This window comes from Etheostoma spectabile, chromosome 23 (assembly GCF_008692095.1).
Source record: "Etheostoma spectabile isolate EspeVRDwgs_2016 chromosome 23, UIUC_Espe_1.0, whole genome shotgun sequence".
Taxonomy (NCBI): domain Eukaryota; kingdom Metazoa; phylum Chordata; class Actinopteri; order Perciformes; family Percidae; genus Etheostoma; species Etheostoma spectabile.
The window spans coordinates 21,321,127-21,343,996 of NC_045755.1; the positions used below are offsets into that span (position 1 = coordinate 21,321,127).

Genomic DNA, 22,870 nt, shown 5'->3' on the forward strand with positions numbered 1-22,870 from the left:
ACTCACAACTGAGCCCAGAATACCTCTTGCAGCACAAGCAGGAATCCCACTGACACAGTATATTTCTTGCATTTTCTGTATGTCTGTGAGTATGCTTGTAAGTTCTTCTTACTTGCTGCTTGTAACAGAAACAAATTCCCAATCTGGGATTGATAAACTATTAATAAAAAGCAATCTATGTATGTAGCCTATGTATCTATCGATTCATTTATTGATTTATTTATTGATTCACACAGCCAGTGGCATTGCCTGCTTTCACTGGGCACAAAATCATTACTTGCGTCTTCATCGTCTAGGCGCGCTCCCATGTCTTGGAAGCGCGCGTGAGGGATTGTGCGTGCGCGCGCTTGGCCCGGCGCCGCGCCGCGCACTCCAGCCCCTGTGTGTAGGAACCAGAGCAGTGGAGCTGTAAGCTAGACATGGCGGCGGATCCTAAGCCGGACTGGCTCTCCTGCCTTCCCTCTGCCTGGAGTTACGGGGTGACTCGGGATGGACGCATATTCTTTATCAAGTAAATATCACGCGGACATATGGATTTATGGATATACGCACTGCTTATTTCTCCGACGCATTTTCCCCTGTTTGTCTTTTTTCGGGTTCTGTGTTCACCTTTCCCCCCCGTTTTTCTTCCACCAACAGCGAAGAAGCGAAGAGCACAACCTGGCTGCATCCCGTTACTGGAGAAGCTGTAATCACGGGCCACAGAAAAACTCCAGGTAAACAATCTTTGACTGTGTTTTGTCTTCAATCTTCTGCGAAAACACGCACACACACACACACACACGCCCGCCCGCGGCACCTGGGAACGTCACGGTGGAGAGAAAAAAAAAAGGGTTGACAAGTTGGGGGAGAGAGCCGCGGGAGACGATGAGGGGAGATGGGTTCTCTCTGCGGCAGAGCAACAGCCTCCTCCGCTCCGCTCCGTTCTCCTCTGGCGGTGGCGGTGGCGGACCCTCCCCTCTCCTCTCACCCTCCCCCCCAACCCCGCGCGCTCCACCTGGACACTTTGCGACACACTTTTTAAAAGTTCCGTCACGTAGGCGTGAACCGATTCCCTGCAGTGACATTTGACATATTTCCCAGTGCAAGGCGCCGTGTGCGGCAGAAACCCAGTGTTTCTGAGCACACGTACAGGCTGTACAGTGCAGTACAGGCTGCTCCGAAGAACAATGCAGTGCCTCAGTGCAAAGCCCAGAACTCGAAATAAAATCACACATCTGCCGCGACGGGGAAAAGGGGATGACGGGTGGGAAGGCACCGGTACGTGCAGATCAGTGTGTCCACACAGCTGGAGGCAGAGCAGTGCACATAACGAGACAGAATGATTGAGTAATCGTGCAATGTCTGCTCTGGTTAGGGGGGGGGGGGGGGGGGGGGGGGGGGGGTTAAAGGGCACAAGCCAAATTTGCTATTTGTGGTCCTAGACACTGCATTGCTGTGCAGGGTGGTGTGTGTGTGTGTGTGTGTGTGTGTGTGTGTGTGTGTGTGTATGTAATCGGCTACACATCTCTGCACAGCTGCTTATGTCTCTGTGTCCTGGTTCTCTCTCCCCCCTCCCTGTCCTCAACAGATTTACCAACAGGATGGAGGAAGGATACACATTCGAGGGAGCTCGCTGCTTCATCAAGTGAGTTGGAATGTAGGAAGAGAGAAAGGGAAGAGACTAATGGATGCAGATGGGGGGGGGCAGTTTGAGTGTAGCCGTCTTTGTTTGGTCGGTGGGCACGGAGATTTCCCTCAGCTCTCATCAACGCCCACCTCTCTCTGCCTCTCTGCCCTGCTGGAGGAATGCATAAATATCTCTGTTTGCCCATCCTGTTACACACACACACACACACACACACACACACACACACACACACACACACAGACAATCAGTGTGAATGGATAGCTACGTGGTATTGACTTTCTCTAGCCGCTGTTGAGGCTGTCTCCTATCAGTCGTGCTTTTGCCCTTCACCTTTCTCTCTAAGTCTGTCCCTCCTTGCCCCCCCCCCCCCACACACACACACACACACACCAATGGATGGATTTGCTTTAGATCAAGCCTTTTCTGTCAGTGGGATGCAAGTTTGACAAGCTAGTGTGACTCAAAGGCTTCTCTGCTGTGCTAAACAGGCTCTACTTGTTGGTGTTCTGCATGTGTGCACGTGTCTGTGTGTGTGAGTGAGTGTGTGTGTGTAACCTCTCCAGTTTCGTGCATACATTTGCGTAAATGTATATTTTGTGGACCTGTTTGACGACAAAAATGCCCTGCAGCCTCCTATGCTCCCAAAGCTGACACACCCCCCAACAAACACACACACACACACACACACACACACACACACACACACACACACACACACACACACACACACACACACCACACACCACTGCTGAGGTTGTGAGCAGGCACTTTCATTTGTTCTACCTACTTTCCCACCTAGTTTTCCTGCTGTTGCTTGTGTCTCTGTGGCCATTTTGAGCGCAACAGCTGACACATATGGGGAGCTAATATAGCTGCTCTATAAATAGCCCACAACCGCTGCTCATTGGTATGTATGAATGCATGCAGAATTTGCACATGCACACCCTGCGTGCATGCATGCGTGCATACGGTACATGCAAATATACAAGCACAGTTACACATGTGAATAGCTTGCATGCAAACCCAGTCAGTCAGTTAGATGGGTCACTGGCAGTCAGCTGTGAATGCAGGTGTGAATGCAGCCAGAAGACATTTAGGGGGCACGTTGAGATCAGAACAGGACACATTCAGGGGGGGTGCAGGAAGGCATGACATTGTGTACAGCATAATTAATACACTGATAATACAATTGTCTCTGTTGCCCCTCATGCTTAAAAGCCAGTGCCAGCCTGATATTACAAAGAAAATGTATTGGCTCTGCCTGTAGTTTGAAGTATTTGAAGTAATATGAATATTTAATAGGGTTGGGTATCATTTGGAGTTTTTCCAGTGCTGGTTCTAAAGCAATGCTTTTAAATTGACCTAAATGGTGCCTGAACTGAAAAACAAAAGGAGCACAAAATGACAGTCTGTGTTGTTTTTCCAACAACAGCAGCTGCAGACTGTTGTATGTCCAGGTGTTGGGAGTCCTCTACATGGAAATGCAGTCACACTGTACTCTGTTAACTCTCAGCATTTTACCCGTGTTTAATCCAGCGACAAGCTAGTGGAAGGCTAACGTTGACGCACAGCGATGCTTCTGTTCATAGACAGTTAAAGAAGTGGACCAACAGATCCTGTTGTTCTGGACGGAGACCAGTGAAGGAAAACAGAAGCACTTTTCCGATGATGGCTAGAGGTTACTGTGCAGCCTCCAACTGAGCTTGACGACGTGGTTGTGACGTGGGCAACGTGTCTAATAGTTGTAAGTCTTCTGGTAGCTGTGCCAAGAGAAATCTCAGTCATTCCCAATCAACAGAGACGGAGAGCGTAGGTATATGTTTGGAGATAACACAGACACAGGCTAATTATTACTAGTTAACTAACATGCTAGTTAACATTAGTAATTAAACCTAAACAGCTAATGGAACTCCAAACTGTCTGCGTGCTTCTCCTGATAATACGGTGATTTGTTGACAATGCGACAGTAAGTCTCGGGGTTATGACACAATTGTTAGCCATTTTTACAAAACGTCTGCTACTGAGCCATAACGTGAGGTACAAGTTAATGGAGCCTTTTATACATTGTCGTGTTTCTTTAGAAATAAACAACGGACAAATTGTCTTGACACGCTTCAGATGTAAAGTCATTCACTGTCAAAGTGGATGGGAGTCAATGGGATGCAAACTGCAGGTGATAGCATTAAAATGGCGCCATGGGAGCTCCTAGGAGGAGAGGCTTACCACCTTGCTCCTGCATCTAATGTCTGACGCAGCATCAGAGAGTAGAGCAGACATTTAAAGCGTAACTGTCACCAAAATGCAACCTCGGGTCATTTTTGTGAATGTACCTGAGTCAAACTTTTGACTGAACGATTCCTCAGGGTCCTACTTTAAGTCAGCGCTAAAAGCTAACTGTAGATTTAAAAATGTTTCCAACCAAGTCACCCCACTGTAACTGTAGTTTAAAAACGTCTTAATGATACATTACAAAATAATTTGTAGTGACTTAGGCCTGATGGGGGGCATCTTAGGCCCAGCCTGCAATACACTGAGGGGGGGACCCTGGACTGAATTGATGGACCACCTCATCCAAAGCCAAGGCAAAAACTAGCACAAGCTTCCTTTCTAGTTGTTTGGTGGAAGACAAATGTGCTTTTATTCTGTGAACGTTGGCAGACAACCTGACTTGGGATTGCGGGTGAAGCTGGTCAGAAACGGCCATTTGTTAGACATTTTTGTACCAGTGTCTGCATTTCGTGACAGAGAGGATAGCCATTGCTAGAGGCCTTAACAGACAGCCACTGGTGTTTTTCTCTGGTATTGGCTGACTCAGACTGGACTGCAGGCTAAGGAGTCATGCTGCCACATTCACAGTCTTGAATACAATGGCCAGCATTTGACTGAACAATTAGGCCCAGTCTTATATTGACTGAACCACACGGCATCATCACCACATCCTTCAAATTCCTCCCCATCCTGCCCAGTCACTTTTCTATCAGCCCATTATTGGGACCCTGGCCTGGCTGCTCCCTGTACACCCATGGTGTCAGAGGACACTGCTGCCTTCTGATTGTCTGTTGATAGGCACTCACTCTCCAGGCTCAGCCCTTTAGCATGCGGGTCAAGCTGCTCCTGCCTTTTTTTGGATCTTAAAGTTAGCATTTTTAATATATGTATTAGGGGTGTGAATCACATGTTTTATAGGGGTGTCTTAAAAGTCTTAAAAGAAAAAGTCAATTTTTTTTTATTTATTCTGTGGTGTAGTTTTTTCTGTCTCTAGTCTAAATATAATTTGCTGTACAACTGTGCTGTACGTATTATGGGACCATTAAGGTCTATAGTAAAGAGACTTCAGATACAGTATTAGGGGACCATTAAGGTCTATATAAAAGAGACTTCAGATACATTATTATGGGACCACTAAGGTCTATATAAAAGAGACTTCAGATACAGTATTAGGGGACCACTAAGGTCTACATAAAAGACACTTCAGATACAGTATTAGGGGACCACTAAGGTCTACATAAAAGAGACTTCAGATACAGTATTAGGGGACCTCTAAGGTCTATATAAAAGAGACTTCAGATACAGTATTAGGGGACCACTAAGGTCTACATAAAAGAGACTTCAGATACAGTATTAGGGGACCACTAAGGTCTATATAAAAGAGACTTCAGATACAGTATTAGGGGACCACTAAGGTCTATATAAAAGAGACTTCAGATACAGTATTAGGGGACATGGGACCTTTACATTTAATTCATAATGGCTTTAAAAAGGTCTTAAAAAGTCTTAAATTTGACTTGGGGAAACCTGTCGGGACCCTGGTTTTATAATGATACGATCTTATATTGATTCCTCGGACAACAGTTTGATAATTTGCCGTTATCTTAAAGTCTGTCTCGATACGATTTATATTTTACTTAAGTCAGCAGCATGCCACCAATACGAAACAATGCACCCGGTCAGCACATTCACTTAGATTTATATGTACTGTATGTACACAAAAAGCAACTAAAACATAATTTGACAATGCCATTACGTACTGTATAACACAAACTATTTTTTATTATTAAAAAGAAGAAATATAAAGCGGCATGTTAGAGATGATATGTATCTATATTTTCACTTTGCATCAATAATAATCAATGATGGATCATTGAATCAATATATTGATCCAGATTGGTGTTGTGTTTCACCCCTAATGGTGATGTCCTTGGTTGCATTGTAAAGCCTGTTGGGATTCCTCTAATCATGAGTTCCTGGAAGGGGGGGAGAGAGAACTGACTCAGCTGCAATGTCATCACATAGCAACACTTTAGACTAAGCATTTTGGTGAAACCACACTGATTCCACGAAAAACATTGACGCAATCCTGATTCCTGTGAGTGCGATGCACCAGTGGAATGTGAGGAAGAGGCGTTACAGGCCTTTGGTTTCTGCTTCGTGACTTCTGTCTCTTCACTCCAAACTGCTGTTGTCTCAGGGAGAACTGAAACATGGAGGGCCGGGCCACATTTTCAGTTGGTTTGTTGTGCATGATTGTCAGTGTTCAGGGCCACTGCAATGTCTTCCCAATGCCTCTCTAAACATTGTTTTCTTTGATTTGTCTAGATTTTGAAGTCCTGCCAAGGTGTTCTGCTCTGCACGGCTAACTGATGGCTCCTGCAGTCACCCATGGCATGGCAAAGGCTTTAAATGAAACAGGGCAGCTGCTCATGTGTCATAACAGAATATATTGCATGCTCATGCTTTTGGCCAGTGAGCTAGGCTGGGGCTATATTAACCCGTAGCAACATGACTTTCCATGGTGCAGATTGGACCTTGATAAGAAGGATCGCGAGATTCCACATTGGGATTTTTCCTCTTTGATTTTGTAGTCTGATTATTGTGGAACATCTATGAGGCCAAGAGTGTAACTTTGGGTTCACATTATGGGGGGGTGGTTGAGATCTCCGACTATCTAGCGAGATCCCGGGATATGTCTGCATGCATTGAAAAAAGCGATAAAACGCATCAAAAGGCAAAAAATGTCAAAAAAAGACGACAAAAACGTAGAGAAAAGTGTCCAAAAGAACCTTGAAAAAAGTGACAAAAATGTTGGAAGAAACTGACAAAACAGGCAACAAAACCAACACAAATGTGGCAAAGCAATGAAAACCTTAAAACAAACTTTAATTTACGATAACCAGATTTGGTTATTGTAAATTACGCCCATGTATGAGGCTATTAGAGGAACTGTCACTTCCACGTTGATTTCCCCAGTCAGCTGTTGTGGTTGCTTCAAGAGCCGTCCACATCAGCTCCACAACCAAGAATTGTCTTCAAAATATGGAAATGATCAACATGTGACTGTCACAGATCATCTGACTTTGTTTGAACAGGAGAGTAATGTGATTCTTGTGTGCTGTATTAGTATTAGGGTGCACCTGCTGTTCCAACTCTCCGACCTTATTTATTAAAACGTTATGTTACGCAGCTACCGCTGGCCCAAAGCAACAGTCTTTTTCCACCAAAAACACAGGGGACCTGCGCAGTAGCTCGAACATACAACTACAGTACATTAGAGCTGTTACACACACCTAGTTGAATACAATGTACGTCAACATCAAATAACTATATTAATATAGAAACTTACAAATTAGCAAATACAAACTGACTTTTAGTTAGCTTCGGCTCCTACAATAGTAAATACTGGTGACGTTGCTGTCAAGTTGGAGGAAAACATGCCCGAATAAATCCCCAGTGAGTCCCAGTGCTCTGTACACAAGCTTTAGCATTTGTTATTTATATTCCTTCGCTTCTCCATTCATTAATTCAGGCTTGGCCTTTAATCGGCCACCAGTCTGCATACTTGAGCATCTGTATTCCTCGTTGACTTCTCTGTTGTGGTTTCTTCTTTCAGTCTCTCTGAGCAGCTCTCTCTTTGTCCCTGTGATACAGTCCCAGTGGGTGCTACTAGTAGGACTGTGTAAAATGTGTTTCCCACTACACTCTCACACACATTTAACAGTGTGGATGGGTTTTATGAATGTGCATTACTAGTTACAGCACATTTTAACCAGTCTATACCAGTTTACATGATATATCTTCTAAATCATATTTTGATTTGTTGTGTTACTATGGCAGTTGTGTCACTATTTCTGGTAGAAATAGTGACACAACTGCTACTAAATATTCGTAGCTCTGTCAGAAGATGCAGACACATCCCATTGCATAGTCAGGCCCGGTGCAGGATAGCAGATTCTGTGAAGGACAATTCCATGCTGGATTATAACCCATATGGATTACGTCCTGTTGTCTAATGAGACCTGGTAGGGCAGGGGTGTCCAACTCAACTTCACTAAGGGCCACACTGGAAAATGAGAATCACATGGAGGGCCAGACGTGTACATTATGGTTTATTTCATCGTGAAAGTCACATATCTTTGACTGTATTATTGCATGTCTCATACAGCCTTGTCACTTGTGTCGTGTAATTACAACTAGGCGGGCCAAAATGTACTGTGACCCTGTGATTTATATGCGGGCCACATGGGTGGCAAGGGGCAGGATTTGGCCTGCGGGCCTTGAATTTGACACGTGTGGGAGGGTATAAATTAGCCTAGCGGCTAGCAGTCTTTTTTTCCCTCAGGTTATAGCTTAATCCTGACAGGACACTACAGTGAATCCCAGCCTAACGTTGTTGAAACAGAATAGCTAATAATGGTAGCAAGAGCAACAAGTTAGCGGATTGCGGTCACAGCACTTTTTTTAAGTGTTTGTGTGTGTGTTTATATGTGTGTGTGGTGTGTGTGTGTGTGTGTGTGTGTGTGTGTGTGTGTGTGTGTGTGTGTGTGGTGGACCCTTTCTGCTCATTGGTGGTCAGCCTGCACTTCTCAAGTCTCAAATCCCAGGAGAAATCTCTCTGCTGCTTCTCTCTCTCTCTCTCTCTCTCTCTCTGTCTTTGTACCACTCTCTCTTCCTGGCTGGAGCTGTTTGATGTTTGCTCCCTGCTTCACTGAGCACTCCCTAAAGCCTTTACCAGCTCCATCGTGTGTGCGTGTGTGTGTGTGTGTGTGTGTGTGTGTGTGTGTGGTGTGTGTGTGTGTGTGTGTGTGTGTGTGGTGTGTGTGTGTGTGTGTGTGTGTGTGGTGGGGGGGGGGGGGGGGGCACACTATGGCACTATAACAACCTATCCTCTAAATCTGAATGTGTGTGTGTTTTTGCACACTTCAGCTTGACCGCACCTCTGAATGTGAAGGTGTATGACCTTATCGCGCATGCGTGTTCACTGATCCAGAACACAGATCTGATTGACAGATCAATTCCGATTGAAATATGATTACATGAGCTATGCAACAAATAAGTAGAGTTGGGTTGATTTCCGGTTTGTTGGGTCAGGTGTACAAGGTAAAACTGGTGTTATTTTATAAGGCGTTTGTTAATATGATATGCTTTGGCAAATAAAAAAAAATGCATTACTCCCACCAAGTTGGCCAAGGAGTTGTAAAATTCTGTATACTGGGTTGGTTTGGTTTTTGATTTAAAATCAAACTGCTTTAAAATCTTTACACTGGCCCAACTGGAGACACACCTTCTCACATGCACACCTCCTGGTCATCAGCTGGTGGGCCTGCAGTGTGGTGTGTGTGGTTTATAGTGATTTACAGTAGAGTTCTTTCTACTATAAACATACTGCCTGTAATGGCAGTATCAGGATCGCTGTGATCACTTTGAGGGTGCGATTTTCCGCGGGTGATACACGGAAAATCACACCCTCAAAGGGATCATCTACTTCACCGATAGACCATTATATACCTAAAATAGAAGTATTTTAAAATAACTAAAGCGCTGTAACATGAAGAGTCCATAGACCGATAAAATCCGAGCAGCAGTTGCTGGTTTTACTTAGCCACTACAAAGCTCCAGAACGCCCCCAACAGGTGACTGTGAGCCGGCTACAGGCCCTGCCAGATGGCGCTCCTTTCAGGGGCCGTGGCGGTGGAGTTTAGACAGAAAAAGTAAGAATCAGGCAGCGTTGACAGTAAAGTTTAGGCACCAAAACGACTTGTTAAGTTTAGGAAGAAGATGGTGGTTTGGTTTTAAACACTCCTGAGGAACGGCCCAGTGTTTCCTGGGTGAAAGGATTTTGTTTTCGCAGCTAAGTGAACTCTCCGGCTCTCCGGCTTGAAAGCGCTGTGTGTTATGTTTACACCATGTTGGGCTATTTTTGAGATTCCATTGGATGTTGAAGTTCATAAATAACTGTTTTGGCATGGCTGGCCGAGTGGCTTCCCCCACACACACACACACACGCAAGCCGACCACACAGCGACGTGTCCAGTAACCCCATCCACTGACTGTCTCTCCGCTGCAGACTCATTCACTCATAGATTCACTTTAGTGAAACAAAACATTTCCCCTTCTTTTCTATTTTTTAAGTGGAAGTCTGCGCTCCGATTGGTCAACGTGATGGATAGAATGATAGAAGATGATAGAAGTTGTCAAACCTGACGAGAGTAAGATGCTTGTAACGGTAACTGTATGTGAGACTGAATTATAGGAATAGATGGGTAACGTGATGCACAAGGCCTCTTTAATGTACCAATTCTTATGTTGGATTTGAATATTTCACTGTGCGAGCTCAATATAACTCCAATGAGCTATGACCAATGAGCTGCAACAAGAGTAGAAGAGGCGTACTGGGAGAGAGTTGGAGAGGTCAATACCGCACACTGGCAGTTTGGAATCTGACTTCCCCTGGCATGCAGCTGACCTTTGACCTCTGCAGTGGGACATGTAACAAGCAGGGCCTGCTTTGTGGAGATGTCATTCAGCCTGAAGCATGTGGAGATGTAAGAGGAGGAGAGGTTTTTGAAGGCTGGCCATGCTGCAGAGCAACGTGATCCTCTCCGCTAACACACACACAGATGAACAGAGAGGACGGAGGAATGGAAGGGAAAGAGAATCAGAGAGTGAGAAAAGACGAGGGGTGGTGGTCATGTCAGGCCACCACGGCTGTGTCTGCCTATTTCTCTCTTCCATTCTGTGTGTGTGTGTGTGTGTTCTGTGCTTTGGGAACACCACAACATAAACAGTTGGAGTAACATGAACGTAACCTTGTTGCTTCCTGCCCGCCGTAACACAAAACTCAGTGCCAGCAGTGCAGTGTGGTCAAATGTTAATCAGAAAGGAACTCACTGTTAACTAAGTAACACTTACAATGAATTTGCTAAGATACGATCTTACAAATTGCAAATTTATTGTCCGTCCAAACAACAGAATATTGAAACACAAAAGCATAAAAAAGCCATCTGTAAGGTCACCCTCCCGTAATCATCAACAAGACCTGATGCAAATAACATCTGACATACAGTACCTGTGCTGTTGTGAAGTAAGGCTCACACAGTGAAGTCACATGTACACACTTGTGTACAGTACAGGGCTGGGCGATTGGGAGTAAATCAGATATCATGGTATTCTTGACCAAATACCTCAATATCGATATTGCAGGGTTGATGATTGGTGATTTGACACAATATCAGTATCAACATAATAGGGACATGACACGTGATGACGTCATGAGTGTGTCATAAACCTTATAAACACGTCAAAGTAACAAGTAACTAAAGCTGTCAGATGAATGTAGTGGAACAAAAAGTAGAATATTTCTCTCTGAGATGTAGCAGAGTAGAAGTAGAAAGTAGCACAAAAAGAAAAGACTCAAGTGAAGTACAAGTACCTCAACGTGTACTTAAGCAGAGTACTGGAGTAAATGTTCTTAGCTCCATTCCAGCGCTGCGGTGCAGTGTGGCCGGTGTACCTGCGGGCCGAGCCCAGCAGCAAGCAGCGACACATTCACCAGCACAGAACAGGTTTGAAGAGCAAACAGTGCAGAGTACTGAGGGGCATGGCTGCGTCTGCTCTCTTCAGAGTTACATGCTCTCATTGTTGGCAGGCAGTATGGGATTTCAAACCGAATGTGCAAAGCTACAGAAAACCTTTTTATTTTGCTTTAGCCTGTAACACATCCAATGGGAACAAACGCCAGACGATGTTCTGACTTCCCAACCCGCTGAGAACGTTTCAGCACTTTTGGAAATCAGTAAGGACTGCTTTCCAGTTATACTGCATCTACATCCTTTTTCTGTGTGTGATAGGGTAAAAAAGATTTCTTTCACGTATTTTATTCACTGGATTAACCACAAACAGACATTCACATTAACATTATTCGATCTTTGAACAGTTTCTCTATTGAATTTCCAGAAGATGTATATTATGATATACTGTTTCGTGCTGTAACAACATGAAGTGACAAAACTTCAAAGCAGAGACAGGAGTTTAGCAGTGTTTGGGCAGTGTTTTTCCTAGTTTGAGTGTGATCGTGGGAAAGGTTGTGCTAATGTCTGAGTGGAGGAGAGACAATTAAAACGATGAGAAATACCTACTGAGATGATCAGGTCCCAGTTAGTGAAAAACAATCTATTGGAGACTTCACTGTTCTCTTCCAACTGGGTCTGTAGGTAAGATTTGCCTTTGTTAGTACGTCACTTTCTTATGTGGCTGTTTTGCCCTTGATATCTTGAAATTCTTTTATTAGGAATAACCCCTTGAGATGTAACATCTTGTTTTTGAGGGGGTCCTTAAAGGCAAGAAAATACAGTACACAGTACATTTGTTAGAGGGTTAACTTCTCCTGCTGCAGATGTCTCACCGTGGTCTGAAAGAACAGGGGAGACACTTTGTTTCTCTCACTAGGACTCTAGAGTCACTATTCACTCTGAAGATAATCACTGTCACTCTCTCTAACACATACAGACACACACGCACACACACACATACACTCACACAATATTTGTATTAAGGGATATCACCATGAAACTCGTATTGACCGTTTTCTGAAATTTTTATGTTTAAATATTCAAATTAGGGATTATTAAATGCTACATTTTGGTAAATTCAGAGAAATTAACTGGCGAAAATAGATGTGGTAAAATAAAAACTTGCTACAAATCCTCACAACGGCGTAGGCCGCTAATGGAAGCTTCAGCGTGGGCTCTGCTCTACGTACTACTAAGATCAGCCTTAAGGGGAAGTACCAGCAGTACCTGTGTGTGTGTGTGTGTGTGTGTGTGTGTGTGTGTGTGTGTGTGTGTGTGTGTGTGTGTGTGTGTGTGTGTGTGTGTGTGTGTGTGTGTGTTGTGTGTGTGTGTGTGTGTGTGTACAGGCCACTGGTCAGTGCGATCCTCCAGTGGTGAACGGGTGATAAGATGCAGAAAGAGATAGGAGGAGAGGAAATGAAGAGAATGACGAAGCAGAGAGAGAGAAAGAAAAAAAAGGACATGGTACTCCATCACTTACAGTATTTTGCAGGTGTTTCCATCTTAACGAGCAATGCTGTGACAGCAAGTGTGTGTGTGTGTGTGTGTGTGTGTGTGTGTGTGTGTGGTGTGTGTGTGCGCAGCTCTTGGGACAAAAAGTTCCTAAGTGGGTCGTTGGCCGGGTGGGGCAAATCTACTCAAGTATAGTTTCCTGTACAATCTAAATACACACACACCCACACACACACATAGATGTACAGTACAAAAACAGTCCAGTACTTGTGTACAGTACTTAAACAACAAAGTCAATAAATCAACAATTAGTATAAGATGAACTTTATTTAAACTGATTTCCTACCACGGACAGACACATAATGCGTTGACATAGACACAATTTACAACACGCTATTTACACATACAACCTCGACCTCGTTTTCACATTTTTTGGTGTCTAAGTGACTGATGGGAACAACAATCTTTGAAGGCTGCAATGTTACCACTTGAGGTATTTGTTAAGCCACCAGACTCAATGTAAATAATCACTACTTTTAGCATGCATAGAGACAGCATATCTCCACATGTAAATGCGTGAGTTAAGGGTTAATTTCAACCAGACCAGAGTGGTGATTGTTGGAACAGTGGAAAGATGAACCAAGGCGGCATAGGTAGCTCATGGGTTGCTCCATGTCATTCCGCTTCTCTCTCCCCTTTTATGTCTTCAGCTGTCCTATACAAATAAAAGCCTACAATGCCCAAAAATAATCTTTAAAAAATGTACATGGAGTCTTATGGGTGTGGTGATGGTGGTTTTGGGGCTGTTTCATGTTAAACTAAAAGGATCCTCTTTAACTAAAAGGTCTATCTCTGTAGGGGTCCATCCATAATGTTGTCACTCTTAGAACAACAATCGGAGTCTGTCAGCGGCAACAACAGAACTTTTAGTTGACACGCAGTCAATCGAGGTACGCAATTGCCCTTTGCAATTACATTGCAACTTTTTTCACCGCTGCTGTATTTCTTAATACTGAAAAAAAGATGTTCCTATCAGTCATTGTCAAACAAAAATGGGTCCAGGTTAAGAAATATTGAAGCCTTTAACTCACCATGTAATACTGGAAGAAATATGCCAATTTAAGCATGAGTTCTTAATTGACAGTATACACAATTTCTCCTTTTGGAGGATGAGCCCCATTTGTGGTCCCACTTTCAAAGCTGATTGGTCCATTCGGTGGAAACTGCTATCAATAGGCACAACATCAGACCTATAACCAATAGATTGGTAACGGACAACACAGGATACTGGTGGTGTGGAAAACGGTGAAAAGCATTTTGAGTGTGAGATTATAGATGGTATTTGATTTGTCTAATCCAACTCCAGTGGCACAGCAGACCTGCCCCATGACCTTGGCATAGGTGCAACTGTTTCCGTCATCAGGCTGAACGTGGGGCAGTGTGAGCTGAGGACAGTCGGGGGTCCAAACTGTATTTGGCTATGGGTGTGTTTTTACTGGAACACTGATAGGGAATGGAAAGGTTGCAGGAATGGGAAACAACTTTTAGAAAAACCTTGAGTTTTTGTCTCAAAAGCACCTCCCCCATAGCTAGATGAATAACATGTGTATCTGCATTCTGGACACAACCCAAATGACTAAATCACTACTGGACACAGTGAATGCATTCAGACAAACCAAAACACACTGTTTGTTATGCACTCCCACTGACCAGACAGACACACTTATCGTGAGAGAGACAATATGATTCACCAGCTGATAGAAAATGTACAACTCCCACTGAGCGAGGACAGCTACAGGAGGAACTTCTGAAAATGCTGGCACAATGCCAGCTCAGTGCTGAACACTGATTGAGAGATTCAAGCTCAGCTCAATCTGTACGTCATCAATCTGACAGCTTTAGTCACCTTTACTCTACAGATTAAGATGTCATAAATAAAACATTTTTGAAAATGCAGCACTTATACAGTACATTGTTGTAAATTGGACTGTCCAGAAGTCTAAAGTAGTTCCACTCACTTCAACCTGAACCAGCCATAATAATACTGAAATGCTGATTACAAAGTAAGGCATCTGGATTATGTATATTATATATCACTGACATGGAATATTTTTTTAATATAAGCAGCAACATACTTTTCAGAGGGAGATATAGCATGTCTGTTAATGAGCTTGTCTGTGTCTGACAAAAGGATATCGCAAAAAAATCCATTACCATACATCTGCTGGACTAATTGTCTTTTTTTTTTGGTGGTGGTGATCCGCAGCCATATCCAGATCTGGGAGTTCCACTATTAAATGGTTATTGATTGGCTCGATAACTGTGAAACTAAAGGAGGTAAAAGCTCTATTCTAATTTCTAAGGGGATATTTGCAAAGTCAAGGAATCCAACTTGAAATTGAATCCACAGGAATGATGTGTTTGGGTGCAAGAGTGAATTGGAATGTTGTTCTCATTTAAAATGAAACGCATTCTGTTTGCAATCTCTCTGACTCTCAGACTCTGCAACTCAGAGCCTTAGAGCCCCAATGGCTATGCTAGCCCCATTCAACCTCACCCGTTACGCCTATTGCTCCTTTTCATGGAGCACAGGCCATTGACCACAGCTTGCCAGAGTCTTCTGTCCTGGGCTTTTCTTTCCAGCTGTTTCCATGTCATCCTGCTCTGCCTGATGTCTGTCTCGAGCAGGGGTTCTTGGCCCTGCCTTTCTTTGTGCCTTGGGGGTTCCATCTCAGGGCCTGCCTGGTGGTGCCTGGAGTGTGCGGCCAATCCATCCCCATCTTCTTCTCTTGAACCCTTCTTCCACTGGTTGTTGGCCCGTTCTCTGCCAGAGATTATTGTTGCTGATGGTATCTGGCCGGCAGAGGTTCAAGATCAACCTCAGGCAGCTGTTGATGAATGGTTGTACTTTCGTCGGTCAGTGTGTTTTCTTGTAAAACAGTAACCACAGTATTCAATTCAATTTAATTTAATTTATATAGCGCCAAATCACAACAACAGTTATCTCACTGCGCTTTTCATAGAAGAGCAGGTCTAGACCGTACTCTGTAATGTTATTTACAGAAACCCAACAGTTCCCACCAAGAGCAAGCACTAGGCGACAGAGGCAAGGAAAAACTTCCTTTAAGAGGCAGAAACCTTGAGCAGTTGGGGGCATCTGCCTCGACCAGTTGGGGGTGAGAGAAAGAGACAGTCAGAGAAAGAGAGAGAGAAAGAAAGACATTAAGAATTGTAGCAGAGGGTGTCGAGCAGGAACATGGAGGCAGCAGGTGACTCCAACCACATATCCAGACTCCACAGTTCCAGAGCCAGAAACACCTGCAGAATGGGAAGAATGAAGGGAGGAATTTTACCTCCGATACAGTAGGTGATGCTCTGCTGAAGTACAACTGGTCAGAATTAGGCTTTTTCTTCTGGTTGAACTTTGTCCAAGTCACAACAACTTGGAAAGCGGCGTCTCCTTGTCTGTCTAGAAATGGGTCTTAAAAGTGCTTTTTTGTAATTCTGGATCAAAAACCACTGCAACAGGGTTGGGAGGTGTAGTAAGAATTTATGAAGCATGTGCGAACACGTACCCTGAGCTTACCCTGGTTAAGGTGTACACATGCACTAAAACCCCGGTTACTAAAGAAGTCATTTAGGTCTGTTTACCAGAGGATGAAAACTCTGATTCTAAACAGGGTAGGGCATTTACATGGCCTTTGAGAAACCTGGGTAATCCTGAAAATAATGAGTTTTTTTTAACTGCATGTAACTGTTTGTGTTCTTGGTTGTCCTCCCCGTCTCTGAGCCGCTCTCTGAAAATGACCTTCCTGTTATTCTGGCTCAGTCGAGATACGTGCATGTTGGGTGATAATCTACGCTGTGACTCTACACTGTGGGTTGGATTGGAGTCAGGCCAGAAATACCACCACCCCATTACATGTCATTTAGCCCCCACCATTTAGGATCCAGATCCTAAATATGAGAAAGTTCTGCAACCCCCATAGCTCAATGAACAGTTATGTAATCCATGGGATAAAAACATACACAACTTTGTTTTACTTATGTGTATGCATGCATGGGATGGCTACTGGTCTTATCTTTCTATCCTCAGAGATGAGAAGTAAATCCCAACCAGCCCATTTCTCCATTGTCACTGCTACTGCTTATTCTGCTGTGAACTTATCAGCTTGTGTGTCACCATGTTAGAAAAAGTTTCTGTTTGGCAAACGCTAAACTTTAAAATTTTACGTACTTCACTTTACTAAATGTTTGCTTTATAACCCTTATAAAAAGTATGCAAGCAAGCATGCCAAAAAAAGCTGGACAACAGAGCCCGACTGATAAAGTATTTTTAAAGCTGATACCGATACAAATATTTGGTTATTTAAAAATCGGATATTCCGATATATCGGCCGATATATATTTAAAAAAAAAATAATCCAAAAACGCGTAACAAAACATGAACAGATTTCCCTAACAGTAGTTATTTGTAGTTATTTATGAGTTCTCACTAAAATAATATGCTAATATTTTGGTTTATTGTCACAACAGAACAGAGGAACATCCAAATATATTAAAGTTCTGATAAATGAAATGTACAAAAATACAAACTTAAGATATAAAACTTAAAGTCCTTTGAACAAAAAACACTATAACAAAAAAAAAAATCTGTGTTGCCAACAGGGACGTTGAAGAGCGACCTCTGGTGGACAGACTATGTAACACCAATGCTCATAACATGGTTGACCGTCTGTTTTTATTTTATTTTTTGGAATATTCATTTATCAGAATAAAGGAATATTTAAAAAATTGAATATATAAAATTAAAAAGAAATTATCGGCCATTATAAATGCCAATACTGATCGATCGGGAAATGCCTAATATCGGCCGATAATATGGGCCCGCCGATATATTGGTCGGGCTCTAGATCCCGTTTTAGCAGTCTTTCAAAAGTGTTCCGCATGACTTTCTGACTGACGTTGCCATGGTTTCTACTTTACATTGATGTGTCCTCCAGGACTGATACACATGTACAAAATGTGACTTTATCAGTGAGTTAGTGCCCAATAATTCCATTCTTTCACTGACTGATGACTTCTAATTGAGATTTGTATCAGAATTAAATTGACACAAGCACTTCCAGTAAATTTTAGCAGCGACGGTAAACTATGTTTTACTTTGACAATCTCATTGTGAAATGAAATATTTTCCAGATCCACGTCAAACATTGTGACACGTCGAAGTTAAACTGTGGCACATCACAGTTCTTTTGTGACAAAACACAAAATGGAGTTTGGCAGTTTCTAATACTATTACTACTATTCAGGACACACTGTCAACAATTTATAGGGGCAGTTTCACAAGGAGGAAGTAGGTCAAATGAAAAACTACATCTGGAAAGACACGTTGCTGTTGTTTATTTTTATGGCATTTTGCCTTTCGTCAGATGAGAGGTTACAGTGGAAATGATAAGAAAGAGAAACAGTGTTATGACCTGCAAATTAGTCCCAAAACCTGAATTGAACAGAGGACATTGCAATCACAGCGTATATTATATATCTCAGCCTCCTCGATGCTGCTGACAGAAAAAGTGTTTTTCTGTGTTGTCAACTAGAACCTGTCTGTGTGTATACGCTGTAAAAGTTTTTTGACATTGACATGCTGCAGTCATGATACAAACAGCATGAGCAACATGTGTTTTGCATTTGTGCGTGCGTGCATGTGTGCGTATGAGTTTATCTGGCTGTGTGTGTTTGTGTGTTTGTTGGAGGGGAGTACAAGTGAAACGCTGTCACATACACTAGCTAAACGCTCTCATGTACACTGATGAAAGTGAAATCCTAGAGTTTCAGTTGTGTATATCGGAGCGTTTGTAGTGTAAAAAAGCATTTCAGGAGTGTATTTCAGAGCATTTCACTTGTATGTGTGTGAGGTTTCAAGACCGTATGTGAGCGTATCATTTTTCAGTACTGTTTAAGAAAGAATTTTAGTAATGTGTGTGTGTGCGTGTGTGTGCATGTGTGTGTGTGTGTGTGTGTGCGCTAGAGCGCGACCGGATTTTAAAGGCTGATACCGATAAATAAATAAATAAATAAATATTAAATGAATAATAAATAAATAAATATTTGGTTATTTAGAAGTCCGATATTCCGATACATACAGTATATATATATATAATATATATATATATATATATATATATATATCTTGGTCTGGCTATAGTGAGAGCCTGAGTATTTATGTCCTTAGAAGACATTTTAATAAAAATCTTAACCCTGTAAGGATGCAGTCTGCAGAGGCTTCTCTTAAATTCAGTTTTGTTTTTTAAAATATTTTGTCACTGCTGATCAGCAGTAACACATCACAACAATAAGACGGCTTGACCTCGGCGCTGCTACAAAGCGGCATGGAAGTGTTAAAGAGAGCTGATTAATTTGTCCCAGCTGAAGCAGCCTACATCAGGGATGATGGAGAGGGATGACTTTGCATGACCTCTCCTGGGATCCTTCATTGTTTCCATTGTAGAATATATAGTGTGTAGCGTATCGTCCGGGTGTGTCGGTGCCTGTACCTGCACCTTCCGGAGTTATCGGGCTCTGTGCATGTGGAAGGGGTCCCAGACTGGAGGTCATGGTAACAAAGCCAGACATGGGGGAGAACAAAAGCCCAACACTGGGCGAGTGCAGGGTTGGATAAGCAGATAAAGACGAAGCAAATAGAAAGACGAAACAATGAAATTCAGATTTCTTTTTCTTTTCTTATCTGCTCTCCTTGCCCCAGCCATACAATTTCTTTCTCAACTGACTGATAAGACCTTTCTGTGGGAAATGGATTTTGAGACATCACAGTGTCTGCACAAGGAGAGGAGAGGTCTGTGTGGAACTTTAGAGTTCCATCTCTCAGGCTCGCTGCTCACTGTTCTCCACCAAAAAACGGAATAATCAAACTGCTGCGGGCGCATATGCAGCGTGTGGACCCGTTTAGCCATTGCTAAATGTCCCCTGTTGTCAGATCTCGTCCTGAATGAAGTCTCTTTGCGCCGGGAGCTTGAGGCAGACAGACCGGGTTATGCTAGCTGGCTAAATTAGCATTAGATTAGTCATCTAGCTATAGGCTAACGTTGACGTTACTGGGGAACTCATTAATGGGTTAGCCCAGTGCTGCTTTTTTTCGTGGTCAAAACATTCATACTAATAGTTTTTAGCTTTTTGAGTGTGTCGAATGATGTTGTAACCCTATAACGTCATCCACCAAGCATTAACGCTACTTGTCAACCAGCACATTGTAGTAACGTTAAGCTGGATCAATATTAAAGTGTATCAATAAATAAGATTTCTGCTGTATTACCGTGTTGCAGAGTGGCATGTAATTAATCACAAAATGATGCCGTGTGGCAGAAAAGGCAGTACTACGGTTTTGAGCATTTTTTTCTGCGACATTGTATGATATACAACAACTATTGAACGTATCATCCAGGTGCCACCCTCTAGTTACTAGTAACCCGAGGGTAAAAGGTAATATGACTCCACTGACTAAAGGAAACATCTGCCGTAAATAAAATAACAGATTTCTCAGGGTTTGATATATTTATAGTGTAATTGCACAACTTAAATAAAAATATATACTGTATATAACATGCAGAAATGTTGCATATTGTGCCTTTAACCAAAGGGTTTTAGTAGCATAAAGTTATCAATACATAGGACACGCAACACAACTCTGGCCTCAGCAGAGTGTTGTGCTGCGTACACTAACACATCCACCCTGACCTGCTCCTTAAGACTAATGTGCAGTATAACAAGTATAAAAACGTTCTCACATTGACTCTTTAAGTTTTGTCTTTCATAGTTCTAAAAACACTTCAAAATGACCTGCAGAAACATGCACATACATGTACACATACTACTTAGCTAACCTGGCAAAGAACACACACACATGCAGTCACAGTCACTCCCACGCTTCTCTCACGGCAAAACCATCATCCTGGCAGTAATCACATTTGGATTAGTATAAGGGTGTGTGTGGATGATGAGGAGTCAGCAGCCTTAGCTGTGTCAGTGTGATGCAGTCACAGTGGTGTGTCAGCGTGCCTGAGTGTCTGTATCAGCCGTCTGACAGTGGGCCTGTATCCTGAGCTCTGATTTAACATTACTGGGAAGAAGTCAACCAACCGGCTGCTTTCCTGCCAGCCTTATGCAACAGCTGCATTATCTGTGTTTGGATGGACTATGGTTTTTCACACCTTTATCTACTATAAGTGCTTGTTACACCCAGAGGTGGGTAGAGTAGCCAAAAATTGTACTCAAGTAAAAGTACTGTTACTTCAGAATAATATGACTCAAGTAAAAGTAAAAGTAGTCATCCAAATAATTACTTGAGTAAGAGTAAAAAAGTACTTGATGAAAAAACTACTCAAGTAGTGAGTAACTGTTGAGTAACGTCTGATTTATTTCTTAACACAAGCATCAATCAGACAGACAAAAATACAAAATAATCATCTTTAGGCAAACTATTGTTCATCCAATCAATAAAATAAATTAAAATTAATTTATTAATTACAAAATAGCTTACTTGCGAGTCACATTAGATTTGGATGGATACTGCATGTGTAAAACATACTGTATGTAGCCTAAAAGACAAAGATCCACCTCTCCACAGCAGAAACTACAACTACCGCTACGTCTCCTCAGGTTAGATGTTGAGTTGTTGAACGCTCACATGTCCGTTTGTTTTGGTTGACACTGAAGGCACCGCATAATTTAGCTGCTGTTTCCACTTTTCCTAAAAGGTAACCATGCTTTCACTATGAGGCCGGGGGGTCCTCCTGGTCTGCGTTGCCTTGGCGACGTTTGATTCTGACGTCTTTGCTTTGCTACGAGTGTTAAAGCTAATCTGTCCCGCTGCTGCATAGACATATAAAGAGATACCTCTTTATATGTCTATGCGCTGCTGAAGCGAGTATGGTCATGTGACTGCACAACGACGTGTGATTGGTTAAGCACAGTCACGTGGTAGAACCTTCAGCGGAAGACTCTCACTCTGTCAAAATAAAACATTAAAATGAGACGTACGCTGGGGTAAAAACAATGAACCGTAGTAACGAGTAACGAGCTCCTTGTAGCCTAATGTAGCGGAGTAAGAGTACAGTTTCTTCTTCACTAATCTACTCAAGTAAAAGTAAAAGTATAGTGATTTGAAACTACTCCTAGAAGTACAATTTTTTCAAAAACTTACTCAAGTAAATGTAACGGAGTAAATGTAACTCGTTACTACCCACCTCTGGTTACACCTTTCCTGTTTCGTGTTCCCGACCATGGTCTGGAAGCATCGGGGGTAACACCCTTCACCTTAAAGGCAATATTAACAACAGATGAAGCCAGAACGAACGCGTAACGTGTGTCTGGTTTCTCCGGAAATTCAAAGCCAGAATGTCATGGCGGCTTATCAGAATATGATCTCATATTTGACTATATTTTAACCACCGAAATGTGTTTCTGAAAGCATTTTAAGGAGAAATAGGCCATGCAGCTGCTGAATTTGTCTTCATTTCAGATCCACAAAGTTCTGTTTAAAAGATTTTTCTCAGATTTAGTCCCGCTCCTCCCGCTCCATGTCTCTGGGTTAGCTCTCCACCAATCAGATCGGTCATTTGAGTCCGACTGCCAGTAGTGCCTGCCTTCCGACCAAGCATATGAGGTCGGGCCAAAAGGAAAGCCGACGGCATGGAACACACCGCCAGACTGTCTGACGGCTGATTATGTGGTTGGTGCGTCACGACGATGCCGGTACAGCTCACTCTCCTTGCTTAACCACACCCTTACTGACGTCACTCGCTAACCAATCTGCCATTCTTGCTTTATGCTACTGTCGTAACACGCGCTCTAACACTGGCGCGGCTGCGGCTTGTCTAGAGATTGGGTGTGTCCCCTTTTTGTTCGCCATCACACATCCATGTTG

The 22,870-nt window shown here is 42.9% G+C and overlaps 1 protein-coding gene across 1 annotated transcript in view; it reads left to right on the forward strand.

The window, feature by feature from the left end:
- The first annotated feature begins 359 nt into the window (after positions 1-359).
- Positions 360-22,870, forward strand: part of LOC116673236 (pleckstrin homology domain-containing family A member 5-like) — a 256,614-nt gene continuing 234,103 nt past the window's right edge. The window contains 4 exon segments of the mRNA XM_032505424.1: positions 360-511; positions 640-716; positions 1,571-1,585; positions 1,588-1,627. Coding sequence (XP_032361315.1) covers positions 420-511; positions 640-716; positions 1,571-1,585; positions 1,588-1,627 — 224 coding nt within the window. The 5' untranslated portion in view covers positions 360-419.